The sequence below is a fragment of the Sapajus apella genome, unplaced genomic scaffold (genome assembly GCF_009761245.1).
Source record: "Sapajus apella isolate SASKATOON/1434 unplaced genomic scaffold, GSC_monkey_1.0 scaffold49, whole genome shotgun sequence".
In the NCBI taxonomy this organism is placed as follows: domain Eukaryota; kingdom Metazoa; phylum Chordata; class Mammalia; order Primates; family Cebidae; genus Sapajus; species Sapajus apella.
Genome location: NW_022436989.1, coordinates 15,375,686 through 15,389,748, shown reverse-complemented (window position 1 = coordinate 15,389,748; position 14,063 = coordinate 15,375,686). Strand labels below are relative to the sequence as shown.

The window sequence follows — 14,063 nt, the reverse complement described above, 5'->3', positions numbered from 1 at the left end:
GTGGGTGCTTGCAATCTCAGCTAGGGAGGCTGAGGCAGGAGAATCGCTTATCACTTGAACCCAGGAGGCAGAGGTTGCAGTGAGCCAAGATCGCACCATTCTACTTCAGCCTGGGCAACAAGAGTGAAACTCTGTCTCAAAAAAACAAAACAAAACAAAAAACAAACCAACCCCCCCCCCCCCAAAAAAAAAAAAAAAAACTATGATTATTTACATGCAATCGGTACTTAGATGTGGGAATGTAGAATCCCAAGTTATATTTAATTTTAAGTCTCATTCTTATTCCCTACTCTCACCAAAGACTTATGGTTTGGAAAACCTTTGCCAGGCCAGTTTGTTAGGTGAAAGATGATATTTTATGCTGTTTGGATTTGCATTTAAAGCCATCTTTGGATGATAATCATTTTCCTTAACACGTTGCAATTCATTTTTGGTGTTTTGTTTTGCTTCACTTATTTTTGAGGTTGGGGATGGTCTTGCTATGTTGCCAACGTTGGTCTCAAATTCCTAGGCTCAAGCAATTCTCTGCCTCAACCTCCCAGGCAGCTGGGACTACAGGTGTGCAACACCACGCTCAGCCGTAATACTTTTTTTTTCTTTTGGAATTTCTGGCTGGTCCACGTGTCTTTTCCTTCTTAATTTGATAGAACTTCTTCTAAATTAGCAATATTATCCTTTTTTTCTGCCATATGTGTGGCAATATATTTTTCCCAACTCGTCATTTGCCTTTTAGTTTTAGTTGATGATGTTTTCTTAGACATAGCTTCTTTGAATTGTTGATGTAGTTTTGCTTAGGGTAAATAGTTTTTCCTCCCACCTGCATTGAGTTAGAAATGGAATGTTTTAAGGATGAATTTGTCATTCTTTGGTGGCAAAACCCACCAAGTCTCCTGTAAAGACAGCTCACCAACGTAAGGTCCAAGCCTGTGCCACATTTTCACCAGCATCACAGTCACCAAATATGTCAACTCTGGCAAGAATAAGCGAAGGAGCCTAACAGGTTTTAAGTGGTTTTGACAGTCTTTTAGCAATCTTTTCTGGCACGCAAGCATCTGCAAATCAGTTACCCCTCCTTTTAATCTCCATCAAGGTCAGCCCTGGTATTTGGCCCTGTTTGGATAAAATCTAGTGCAAGGCACATACATCAGTTAAAATCATGTATGTGCCTTGCCCTAGATTTTATTGGCTAGCACAGTAAAATCTAGGGCAAGGCACATACATGATTTTAAATGATCTAGTAGCCACATTAAAAAAGATTAAGGGCTGGGTGTGGTGGCTCACACCTGTATTCCTAGCACTTTGGCAAGCAGGGGAGGGAGGATCACTTGAGATCAGGAATTCGAGACCAACCTAGCCAATACGGTGAAACCCTATCTCTACTAAAAATACAAAAAATTAGTTAGGCTTGGTGGTGCATGCCTGTAGTCCTAGCTACTCAGGAGGCTGAGGTAGGAGAATTGCTTGAACTCGGAAAGCGGAGGTTGCAGTGAGCCAAGGCTGTGCCATTGCTTTCCAGCCTGGGCATCCTAGTGAGAAAACATTTCGAAAAAAAAAAAAAAAAAGAGAAAGTTATCCAGTGAAAATTTCAGGAAATAGATGAAAACGCTGCCAGGAGCTCAGTTGCATTTTCTAGAACTCTTCGCTTAATTTTATTAAGTTCAACCCTGTGATAAGTGCCGGGAATAAAAAAAATGTGACGTAGTCTCTGCAAGAAGTATATTTCCCTGTGATTAAAGCTGATCATGGGAGCAAATCTTCTGAAACCCTCAGTGACAACCTCTCATTGACGAGTGACTCAAATATTAGTGCAAAGTGGAAGATTCTAAATGAGCAGAGGAAAGGTAGATGGCGTAAAGGTAAGGGAACTGGTGAATTTCAGAAATAGTAAGAGTGAATTCAGCACTCCTAATCATTTTGAATAAAGGTCTGGTTATAGTCCCCCAAATTAATAAGAAACAGGTGAAAAAGGAAAATCCCCAAGAGATTGTAATTAAGGTAGAAACTTACATTAAAGAGCTCATCCTGAAAACAGGTGGGAACCCTTCTAAGGATGAGAACAGCTGGGGGCGAGTTGGTGAAGTTTCTTACTCTAAAATTCTTGTCAACATGAGGATTTCAGCTTCCCCGTACCTGTACCAATAGGTATGTGTTATTTTAAGGGCCAGCGGAGATGACACCCAGGCCCCACTCAGAATGGAGCCCAGGCTGTTGGAACCCACTGCTCAGGACAACTTGCGCGTGTCCATCACGAGACGAGATTGGCTTCTTCAAGAAAAGCAGCAATTACAGGTGAGCAGGTGAAAGATACTCAAGAAATATGGTGGCATTTTTCTTTTCTTTGAGACAAGGTCCTACTCTGTTGCCTAGGTTGGAGGGTGGTGGCGCAGTCAGTTCCTGGGTGATTCTCCCACCTCGGCCTCCCAAGTAGCTGGGACTGCAGGCATGCCCCTCATGCCTGGTTAACTTTGTTTATTTTTAGTAGAGATCAGGTCTTACTATGTTGCTCAAGCTGCTCTTGAACTCCTGGGCTCAAACAATCCTCCTGCCTCAGTTTCCCAAAGTGCTGGGATTACAGGCATGAGTCACCTTGCCCAGCCGGCATTTTTCTTATCCATTTAAACCAAATGCAGCCAAATGGGGTTTTGCTTTGCTCAAGTGTGGCAATTAGAGCGTTGGCTGTCAAGCCAGGGAGTACAAAACTGAGAGATGGTGGGAATGACTAGAGGGCTTGTAGGAATCTCATTACAAATGAGGGTTGAAAGCTCAGCAGCGTTTGAGCCTGTTTTCGATATTCCTCATTACCTTTTGAATATGCTTTTCTTGTCTGCCAGGCCAGTTTGCCACTTCTTATCATTTTGACCTTTAGAAGCTTCCTTTGAAAGGCAGAAAGTCATCTGTGCTGTGAAAATCCTTTATGGAAATCCCTATCATGGTAGATGGTGAACTGCAGTTGTTAAGAGAGAGAGTTGTAAGTCCAGAGGAGTGAGGCAGGCACACCTGGAATGATGGGACGGCTGCGTGGAAGCCCAGGGTTGGCCGCAAACAGTGCATCAAAGTTGGTTAAGAATCATCGAAGCCGGGCGTGGTGGCTCACGCCTGTAATCCTAGCACTTTGGGAGGCTGAGGTGGGTGGATCACCTGAGGTCAGGAGTTCAAGACCAGCCTGGCCATCATGGTGAAACCCCATCTTAAAAAAAAAAAAAAAAAATTGCGATTCTCGAGCCAGGCGCGGTGGCTCACGCCTGTAATCCCAGCACTTTGGGAGGCCGAGGCGGGTGGATCACGAGGTCAAGAGATCGAGACCATCCTGGTCAACATGGTGAAACCCCGTCTCTACTAAAACTACAAAAAATTAGCTGGGCATGGTGGCGCGTGCCTGTAATCCCCACTACTCAGGAGGCTGAGGCGGGAGAATTGCCTGAACCCAGGAGGCGGAGGTTGCGGTGAGCCAAGATTGCGCCATTGCACTCCAGCCTGGGTAACAAGAGCAAAACTCCATCTCAAAAAAAAAAAAAAAGAATCATTGAGGGGCTACAGATCTGGGTGCAGCGCCGAGTTAAAGCCAGAGCTGTGGAAGTTGACAGGGCACTCCAGAGGCAGGGAATCTTGAAACAGGGTCTGTGCCTGCTTGGGCCTGGAGCAGTGAAGCATGGGTGGGGAGCAATGAGGACACATTGATTAGAAGTAACGTGACTTCATGGGAAGAGCATAGATCTTCTGTCCAAGTCTAAATCCTGGCGTAGGCTCGAGGCTTCCCCCTCTTTGCTCCCACCATAGAGTGTTTTTGTTATCTGAATTTGCCCCATTTAGGTCACTACAAGAATAAGGTGGCAAAGAAAGGCAAAAGTCAGGGCAATTTATTTGAAACGATTTCCCCATAACAGCACTCACATAGTCAATGTGCATCATTATCATGTTTGGATAGCTGAAAATGTGAAATCGGTTTTTTGGTTTTTAATAACATTTGCCAATTAAAGGTCTACACAGTTCCTGAGAATGTCAGAGTGTAGAGAATATAATTTTAGCCCCAGGCACTTAGTGTTTGAAGCACTCTGGGGAAAGGTACTTGAATATTCATTTATTCAACAGGCATTTATTGAGGGTTCACTAAGTGCCACAGACTGTTTGAAATGCTTGGGATTCTTGGGGAGCTTTTGAGCTATTGGGGGTGAGAATGGGGAGATAGACAATAAGTGATAAACATAATAAATACCTCAATTAGCTTTCTGGTATGTTGTAGGGTGATAAGAGCTACGCGGACTAGGGTGACGTGAAGGACAGGGTCTACTCATTGAGAAGTGAGATCGAATCCAACCCTTGAAAGAGGAGAGGGAGTAGGTCTTGCAGAAATTTCTACAAGAGCATCCTGGGCAGGGGGACACCATGAAGGCTTAGAGTGGGAGTGGGCCTCTTGTGTTCAGAGGGCAGCTGGAGGCCCATGTGGCTGGAGCAGTGTAAATTTGGGGAGAAAGTCAGAGATTAAAGGGCCTGGAAAGGATTTGGATTTTTCTCAGGTTGCAACAGGGAACCACTGGATGGTGTTAAGCAGTGAAGTGACAGGATCCGACCACATTGTCAATAATTTGACTACTGTATTAGGAATAGGATATAAGACAAGATGGAAAACAGTATGCAGCTTCCTGAAAAAATTAAAAGTTGGGCCAGGTGCGGTGGCTTACGCCTGTAATCCCAGCACTTTGGGTGGCTGAGGTGGGCAAATCACCCGAGGTCATGAGTTCAAGACCAGCCTGGCAAACATAGTAAAACCCCATCTCTACTAAAAATACAAAAATTAGCTGGGTGTGGTAGCGGGTCCCTGTAATCCCAGCTATCGGGAGGCTGAGACAGGAGAATCACTTGAACCTGGAAGGCAGAGGTTGCAGAGAGCCAACTGCACTCCCGCCTGGGCAACAAAGAGCAAAACTCCGTCTCAAAAAGAAAAAAAAAATTTAAAAGTTGATTTGCTGTGTGGTCCAGCCACCCCATTCTGGGTATATATATATATATATATGTCTCCAAAAAATTGAATGCAGAGATTCAAAGAGATATTTATATACCCATGCTCATAGCAGTATAGTTCACAATAGCCAAAAGCTGATAACAAGTCAAACGCTCATCAACAGATAACTGATAAAATGTGTATATACATGTAATGGAATATTACTAAGTCTTAAAAAGGAAGGAAGTTCTGACACACAGTACAGCATGGATGAACCTCGAGCACATTATGCTAAGTGAAATAAACCGGTTGCAAAAGGATGAATGTTGTATGATTCCACTTGGGTGAGCTACCTAGAGGAGTTAAATTCATAGAGAAAGTAGAATGGTGATTCCTAGGGACTTGGAGGAAAAGAGAATGGGGAATTAGTTTTTATTGGGTACAGAGTGTCAGTTTTGCAAGATGAAAAGAGTTCTATGGATGGATGGCAGTGATGGTTGTACAGCAATGTGAATGTACTTAATGCCACTGAACTCTACACTTAAAAATGCTCAAGATGGTGAATTTTATGCTATGTGTATTTTACCAGTTAAAAAAACTAAAAGAAAAAAGAGTAGGGTAGAGAAGTCAAAGGTGGACGTAGGGAGGTTAGTTGAGAGACTTTGTCAGTAATGGTGTAATCTTGGAGCAATCGGGGACACTGAGGCATTACCTTTTTCTAGAAGGTCTTGTTGGTAGACATTTTTTAGTAACTCCCCATTCCTCTCCCCACTCCCATAATTGAAGTGGATTCAGGAGGTAGTGAAGCAGGAGCAGCCCCAAACAAACCTCTTGATCAGGGAACAGCGAAGGAAGTGGTGATTTATTTGGCCGGGAGCTGCGGCAGGTGAAAATACCTTAACAGCTGAGCTCCCCAACAAAGAAAATCCTTGTCCTTTTAAAGGCTTACAATTCAGAAATTATATGTGAAAGGGTCTTGATCCGTGAGGTAGGCATGGGGTACATGACTAGGTGGGGGTTTGATCATGTTTAAGCAAAAACAATGCCTTCCGGAAAGATTCCTCCACACCCTGCCTGTGATCTATAGGAGTGCGATTAAGCGTGGTGCCCCGGTCTGCCAGCCTTTACTTCTCCTATTGAAATGCAATGTAGAAGTCTAGGGGGAAGTGGTCTTTGAAGCTTAGGAGGGTTAAGGGTCTCCTTCCTCAGTAGAAGTTGTAGGTGATGTACCTTGGGGCTGAGAGAACGTGAATAAGAAGTGAGGAGACACCCAGGGTTAGATTTGAGCTGTTAGAAGCACAAAACATGAGAGTATGTTAATGAAGAGTCTTATTTTTGATTCAGAATCATATGGGCAGTGAGATGATGATCTGCTATGACGCTGTGCACACAGTGGGTGTTTGTTACCTGCTGCTTGTTTAGTTTGTTGACCCTAAGATTAGATATTTTATGGGTTATTTGGATTTCAGTTTGCTATATTTGTAGAAATTACATTTATTTGTATTTTCATGATCTTTATACTGCATGGCACTATCTGCAGCATCTCATTCTTTTTTCAGTCCTATGGACTTAAGAAGCCATGATTTTTTTAACTTTTTCTTTATTCTGAATTCTTGTGTTTGGGGACAGACCAACAAATGGTCACTTGCGTTTCTTGTTTTGGTCTGTGGCTGGGGTTACCTGCTTAGCTGAGACCTCAGGTACGTGACGCTCCCTGCCCCATGTCCTAACTCCCCCATCCGAAATGAAGTAAGTCATTTGTATATCTGCTGGGTTCTTCCAAGTCAAATTCTTGGCTCACCCCCCATAGTTATTTAATGCTCGGGCGGGAATGTTTTTCCTTATGCCAACTCATTAGAAATATAAAGCTGGCATGATTTTTCCAGTTCAGCAAACTCCAAAAATCTGCCTGCCTCAGAAGGGGAGCTTCGTGGTTCTGGTGCATATGGCCAATTCTCATTTAAATGAGTCATTATCCTCAGAGCAGTTTGCCATGAGCAAGGTTAATTTATAAAATCTGGTCTCCTCATTCTCTACAGAAAGAAATTGAAGCTCTCCAAGCAAGGATGTCTGTGCTGGAAGCCAAAGATCAACAGCTGAGAAGGGAAATCGAGGAGCAAGAGCAGCAACTCCGGTGGCAGGGCTGTGACCTGACCCCGCTGGTGGGCCGGCTGCCCCTGGGTCAGCTGCAGGAGGTCAGCAAGGCCTTGCGGGACACCCTGGCCTCAGCCGGTCAGATTCCCTTCCATGCAGAGCCACCAGAAACCATAAGGAGGTACTGGTGATTCCCTAATTGCTTTTGGGTCGCTCACCTCTTTGACCTGTTCATTGGAATGATTTTGTCTGCTGTCTTTCATCTCTAAACATTTCCTGAGCAGTCTGTATTTTTCAGTGAAAGCACCATTAGTGTTTCGGGTGGGAAAATTCTTCACTGTATAGGGCAGTCCTGAGCATTGCAAGTTATTTCACATCCTGGCCACTCAACCCACTAAATGCTCCTCCCCATTCCAATACGCACCCTCCCCATTTACAAACACCCTCAGGGAACCTTCTCTCCCTTTGAGAACTGTTGGAGTTCAGTTGGTTAGAGATCCTGATGTAAACTTTTGCTGAGGACGGTCATCCGGGGACGGGTGAACTATGCCTCTCACTAAGGGAGGAGATGAGCCATTGAGAGAGGGACACCCAATAACAAAGTTTCCATCTGGAAGAACGGATTATTATTGTTATTGATAGCTAAAATGTATTAGGTGCTTATCATGTACCCGGCACTGTGGTAAGCTGACTCTATGAGTTACTTCCCTTGTTATGTTCATTTTATGGGTGACAAAAAAAGTTTAAGAAGGTTACAATTTGCCCAAAGTCATAATTAATGAGAGAAAAGTGATACTTAACACGCCTGTTCATTAATTCAGAAGCCTAGTCTTCTCCATTCTACTATGGAGAGAGAACCTCCCCTGTATTCTGTATCGTGGAATGTCTATAAGATACACATCTACATTTTGCCCTTCATTTTTTTTTTTTTTTTAAGAGACAGGGTCTTGCTTTGTTGCCCAGGCTGGAGCACAGTGATGCAATCATGGCTCACTGTAGCCTTAGATTCCTGGGTTTAAGTGATCCTCTCTGCCTCAGCCTCTGGACCACAGGCTTGAGCCTTCACATATGGCTATTTTTAAAAAAGGTTTTTTTTTTTTTTTGCAGAAATGGAGTTGCTCTATATTGCCCATGCTGCTCTTGAACTCCTGGGCTGAAGCGATCCTCCCTGCCTCAGCCTCTGGAGGAGCTGGGACCTCAGGCTTGGGCCACCACAGCTGGCTATTTTTTTGTTTTTATTTTTTTTTGTAGAGATAAAGTCTTTCTATGTTACCCAGGTTGCTTTTGAACTCCTGGGCTCAAGTGATTCTCCTGCCTTAGCCTCCTGAAGTGCTGGGATTACAGGTTTTAGCCACTGCATCCAGCCTTTCTTGTCCTTCACGAGCTCATACTCTTATTTCTGAGACAGACAGACTCACACTTACACATGCTGGACAGAAAAGTGAGTTTGCACCCAAATGGATCTGCAGATGAGCAGTAAGGACTGCACGTGCTACATGGGTAGAGCCAGGAGTGGGAGCAATGGTCAGTGCAGCTACTGTGCTAAAGAAAACACTTCCTACAACTCACCACCTGTAGTGGCTGAGAATACGGACTCTGCTTCTTCATTATCTGGGGTTGAAGGCTGACTCCTTACTCAACCCCTTATTGGCTAATTTGAGGGAAGGGGTGATGATAATGATTCCTACCTTTTAGAGCTATTACATGGATGAACCAAGTAAATACATAGAAAACTCTCAGCAGAGCCTGGAAGGTAGTAAGCACTTTATTATGATGCTTCCAGTTGCTGTCTTTACAATGGAAATTTCAGTCTCCTGAAGGCCTTCAAACTGCCCGTCCAAATGTATCTTAGCATACTTAGTAAATGACTCTTCTGTCTTCCACATGTATTACATTCTGTCCAGTCTATAAAAGCAAGCAGCACATGCTATTCTAGGGAGTTACTTCAGATCTCCTCCCATTCCCCTTCTATCCCGAATATTTCCAGGCAGAACTCTAAACCCATGGCTCATGCCCATGGAGAAGGGGAAGAGATTTGGATTGTTGTCGGTTTTCATCCAAATGAAACAGGTCCCTTGAATACAGCCTTGTTCTCTCCCACGTGCACTTTCAGAACCATTCTCAACCTATTGCCTTGGGGCTGCAGGTAGGCTGTTATGTTATTCTCACTTTGCAAGCAAGGAAACAAAAACTCAGAAAGTTTCCCTGATGATGTAGCTAGTAAGAGACCATCTTGTTTACAACTATGGCTGTCTTTGGGCCTGAACCTGTAAAAGATGGTTTCCTTCTAGAGAGCCAAGGAAGCTACTTCGATGACTAATTCTCTTTCCTCATCTAAAATTAGGAGCTCCACAATATGGTTGGCTGGTAGAACTGGGCCCAGGACTTGGTCTGGTTTTCTACCCATGTCCTCTGGCTTGCCTTTCCCTCAGGATGAGTCACAGAGAAGGCACGAATGTGTGACTTTTACACAGTAATCCAGTGCTCTGGTCAATTGGTTAAACTTTTGAGAGGCATTTCAAAAGTTGTAGCTTTCTGATTTTATGATGCCATTAGGGAAATAACATATGAGGACGGTCTTGAACATGGGGCACTGCTGTCTGTGGGGTCCTCTGGGGAGAATCCATCATCCTCCAATCCAAATATTCCCGCTGAGGTTACAGAGGTCAGGTCAAGAATAGGCTGCCGTGTTTTTGGGCTAAGGTGACTATAGGAAAAGGTGTTTCAGAAACCAGGAAGGCTTCATGTAGGAGGAGATCTTGGGAATGGAAGGATGAGTTTGGGAGCAGTGGCTCATGCCTATAATCCCAGCACTTTGGGAGGCCAAGGCGGGAAGATTGCTTGAGCCCAGGAATTTGAAACAAGTCTCTACAAAAATAAAAAAATAAAGTAGAAAAATTAGCCGGGCATGATCGAGAGCACTTGTAGTCCTAGCTACTCAGGAGGCAGAGGCAGGAAGGTTGCTTGAGCCCAGGAGTTTGAGGTTACGGTGAGCTATGATTGTGCCACTGTAGTCCAGCCAGGGCAACAGAGCAAGACCCCATCTCAAAGACAAAAAAAGCAATATAAGGACGAAGAGTTGCATGGGAGGGTAGGAATAAACCAGAGCAATAAAAAGGTATAAAAACCTGGGCACTTGAATGACTAGTTAATAACATGACCTTTGGAACACTCATGGCGAGCAGAGGCCATCAGCACTGACTGGAGTTTTGTGCAGCTAGAGTGTGGCCACCCTGAGACATCCTCATTATCTGGATGATGCTCAAGAGGTGACCCTTGGCATCAATCTAATTTACTTTGAGGTGCAGGGAGGGACCACCCCATCTGGAGGGCAGTTGGGGCTATGTAGGTGCACACTTTGATTGGTTAGCTTCCTTTCTTCCACCGTAGGGAGGTGAGGCATCAGACTGCTCCCTGCCATAACCATCAACTGGAAAAACCCATCATCAACATGTGGGCTTTCCATTTGAGAAGGAAGAGACGTGTTTTCCAAGCTGATGGGCTGCAGCATGGATCTGCAGAAACAGAACATTTGAAAGAAGCCAATGGAAAGCCAGGTGGTTTAACACATCAGAGAGATTGCTTGGTCCAGTATTTTTATCTAATTGGACATGATCCTGTTAATCTAATTTTTGCTATGAAGTATTGGTAGTCTTTTAGAAAATGCTGACGTAGGGAGAATATCCTGTAGGTATATTCAGCAAAATGAACCCATCTTATATGCATCAATAGCTGCCTTTGTTGTTCATGAGAATAGGCTCTTCTTAGGCCAGATGGAGAGAGCCAGACAAATTGTGAAATAGGAAAATATTGAAGTGTTATAAAGAGAAGTTACAGAGACTAGTATTGTCACAAAACCTGGAGAAAGAGATCACTCAACATCATGACTGTTATCATCATCTGTGAGGATTTTCATAGAGGCCAGCTACAAACTCAGGGTGCCGTCTGTTTCTGATTTACTCAACTTTCTAACATGCAATTGTAAAGGGAAGGACATGCTTTCTTCTCTGGACAACTACCCGTGAACTTGAAAAGAAACTTCCTAATAGCACATGGCATTTCTGGATGTATCACTGGGGGAGACTCCCGTGCTTGCATGGAGGCCATGATTTCTGACTGTAGCTTGTTGGGAACCCCCTGGCCAATGTCAGAGTTGGGTTGAAAGTAGAGGGCATGTGCTGGGGTCAAGGACACCCCATGATTTTTGGTTTGGGTATGATAATAGAAACCAAAGAAACCATTTGAATTTTCCAATATCTGTGTTCTGGATCAAATAATTTAGCAGGAGGAGATGAAGTGTTATCACCCCAGAGACATCATAGCTGCCTTTTGAGTAGAGCCAACAAAAATGGTTTTCTTCCAGTGAACAAAAGGAGAACGCTTTTTGAGTGCTGGAGAATCAGGAGGTCCACAGTATGGAAGCTGACAGAGCAGGGGTACGGGAAAGGACAGGAACCACTTAAAAGATGTGTTCATTTGAATTTCTCTCATCCCTGGGATTTCAACCCCTCTGCTTTAAAGTAAGCTCCTTATTTTCTCCTGCAAGTCTTCCTTTAATGTGAGGGTCTTAGAAGAACTGCTTTTCTCCAGTGAGCTTGGTTCTCTTCCCACATGAAACCCATCGTCCTTGGTCCACCCATGCTGACTTCACTCCCATTCTCTGTAATGGGATTGTGATGTGGCAGTGGGGGAGGGAGGAGAGGGAAAAGATGTGGGGACACAGGGAGGAGGTGACGTTGTCCAGGGTTTTCTTTGGATCACAGTCCCTCCATGTGTGGCATGAGGTTCCATCTATTTATTTGGCGTAAATTGAGGAGAATGGTGATTTGCAGCTCATCTCTCTCCAGGGCCGTTAGCTCAGCCTTCCCTGGCTTGTTGGTTTTATGTGTCTGGAAAACCAGGGGAGGGCAGCCTGTGACCTTGTGTAGCATGCATATGGCTAACTGCAAAGTGAGGGAGGAATCATTATAGTAATAACCACAGTGATGACGTGGAGGGCTGCCTAGGATGCTTTCTAATGTTCTTTAGAAATGCTTGGCTGGCTTGTATTCATCTGGGTTGAGTTCTTCGTTCCTCAGCTCCTGGGATTTTTTGTGCTTCACGTGAAATGTGTTCTGGCAGCTCATGGACGAATTGTCTCTGTTTGTGCATTTGGAAGAAACATGTCACATCTTTTTACAACCATTGTTGTGAAACAAACTTAACTCCTGGTTACAGGCGGTCTGGTGAGCCTTGGTTGGAGAATCTGGGAGCCTCCCAGCAGGGCTGGGCTAGGGAGGCTGGTGGGTGGAGAGGAGCCAGGCCTGTGATACCCCCTCCACCCCCAACCACTGGCTGAACTGCCTGGGGCTCCCTGGCCAGGAGCACTGATTATGCAGGGTGCTGCAGGCATCCTCATCACACCTGTGCTCAGCTCCACAACACACAGTCTTTGCTGATGTGAGCCCTCCTTGCAAGTGAGATTTGAAATAATGCAACTCACCAGCTCACAACTGAATGGGAAAAAAATCAATAGTTCCACTTTCCCCTCAGCAACTTATCTTACTAGAGTGAGGAGACAGTGAAACAGCAAGTCCTGAACTGGAAGACTGATCCTGAATCTAGGATGGTGGTAGAGATTCTCATAGAGGATTGCGTGGAGGCAGCTGTGTGGGAGGGGTCCCATTTATGCTCTTGCCACAGGGGTAGTGTGAGGTAGCTGCCAAATCGGAATAATGCCAGACCGCAGAGAAAACCCCCGCAGCACATCAGCAGCCTCCAGGCTGCTTTTCCATTCGTGGGATTGTTGTTCTTTAATCTCCACTTCTGGGCTCTTTCTCCTCTGTCTTTGCCTTCTACCTGATTGGTTTGCCAAGACAATGGCTTTATGGGACTGAGAGCATTATAAATCATCTGGAGAAAGAGGGGAGCTTTGCCTTTTGCCAGGAAATTCTGATTCCCCCCCCCTTCCTTTTTTTTGGTAAGGACTTTTTTTTTTTTTTTCCTTTTTTAGAGATGGAGTTTCCCTCTGTCCCCCAGGCTGGAGTGCAGTGATATGATCATGGTTCATTGCAGGCCTTTACTCCTGAGCTCAAGTGATTCTTCTGCCTCAGCCTTCCAACTAGCTAGGATTATAGGTGCATGTGACCATGCCCGGCTAATTTTTAAATTTTTTGTAGAGATGGGGAGGTCTTGCTGTGTTGCCAGGTTGCTCTTGAACTCCTGGCTTCAAGCATTCTTTCCACCTCAGCCTCCTGGGTCACTGGGATTACAGGTTTTTTTCCCCCTCAACCCCCTTTTAAAATAAGGTAGACATCTTGCTTTTCCCAGGAATTCATGAGGCAGATAAATATTTGCCAAAGCAGCGAATGCAGTGAGACAGAAGCGTGTGAGCCATGCTGGCCAGGAGGTGCCTGGAGTGAGGCTTCCCTGCATTGGTGACATCTGCAGTGTTCAGGACCTCCCTGCAGATGTGCCCTCTCCACTCATATTTATCCTGTCTGTCCTTCTTAGATTGGTGATGATGCTCATATGCTAATTTTAATATCTCTATTATTTACAAACTGTCATACTTGCTTACAATAACCCTGTAAGGTTTCTTAGCTGATATGTTTTTATGTCCATTTTGCAGATGAGGCTGCAGAGGGTCCAAGTTCACACAGCCATAAAAGCGGTGCCCTCACTGCTTTGGCCAGTTTTTAATGCAGAAGGAATGCAAAGACAGTTCACTCTGATGGCTTGGGAGAGACCAGGCCTTGGACAGAGTGCTTAGTCAAGCAATGGGAAGAAGTCCAGCCCAGCAGAGCAGGGGTCTGTGGGTCCAAGGAAAACAGAATGGACGGCCCTCCAGGCCAGGGATGGTTGTCTCTGTGTACCTGGTGTTGCCTGATTGGATTGGAGCCAAGGGATATATAAAAATAGGTGGCCTGGGGAGACCGAAGAGGCAGCTGTCTCAAGTCAGAGAGGTCTGTCAGAAGTTCCAAAGAAAGAAATGTGAGAGGAAAAGAAACTGGAAAGCAAGGTCCCGCCCCAGGGCTAGAGGAACCGGTAA

General features: G+C 44.8%; 1 protein-coding gene across 9 annotated transcripts in view; it reads left to right on the top strand.

Moving 5' to 3' along the window:
- The window catches only part of DISC1 (DISC1 scaffold protein), a 373,398-nt gene that overhangs the window by 129,664 nt on the left and 229,671 nt on the right, over positions 1-14,063 (top strand). For 7 of the 9 annotated variants that reach the window (XR_004257992.1, XR_004257994.1, XM_032242432.1 and 4 more), the window contains 2 exons: positions 2,160-2,289; positions 6,979-7,214. Coding sequence is in view for 6 of the 9 variants with exons in the window: in XM_032242432.1 (XP_032098323.1) it covers positions 2,160-2,289; positions 6,979-7,214 (366 nt within the window). In the remaining 3 variants the exon portion in view is untranslated. The remainder of the gene's footprint in view (positions 1-2,159; positions 2,290-6,978; positions 7,215-14,063) is intronic. The other 2 variants (XR_004257993.1, XM_032242435.1) reach the window with 1 other exon arrangement.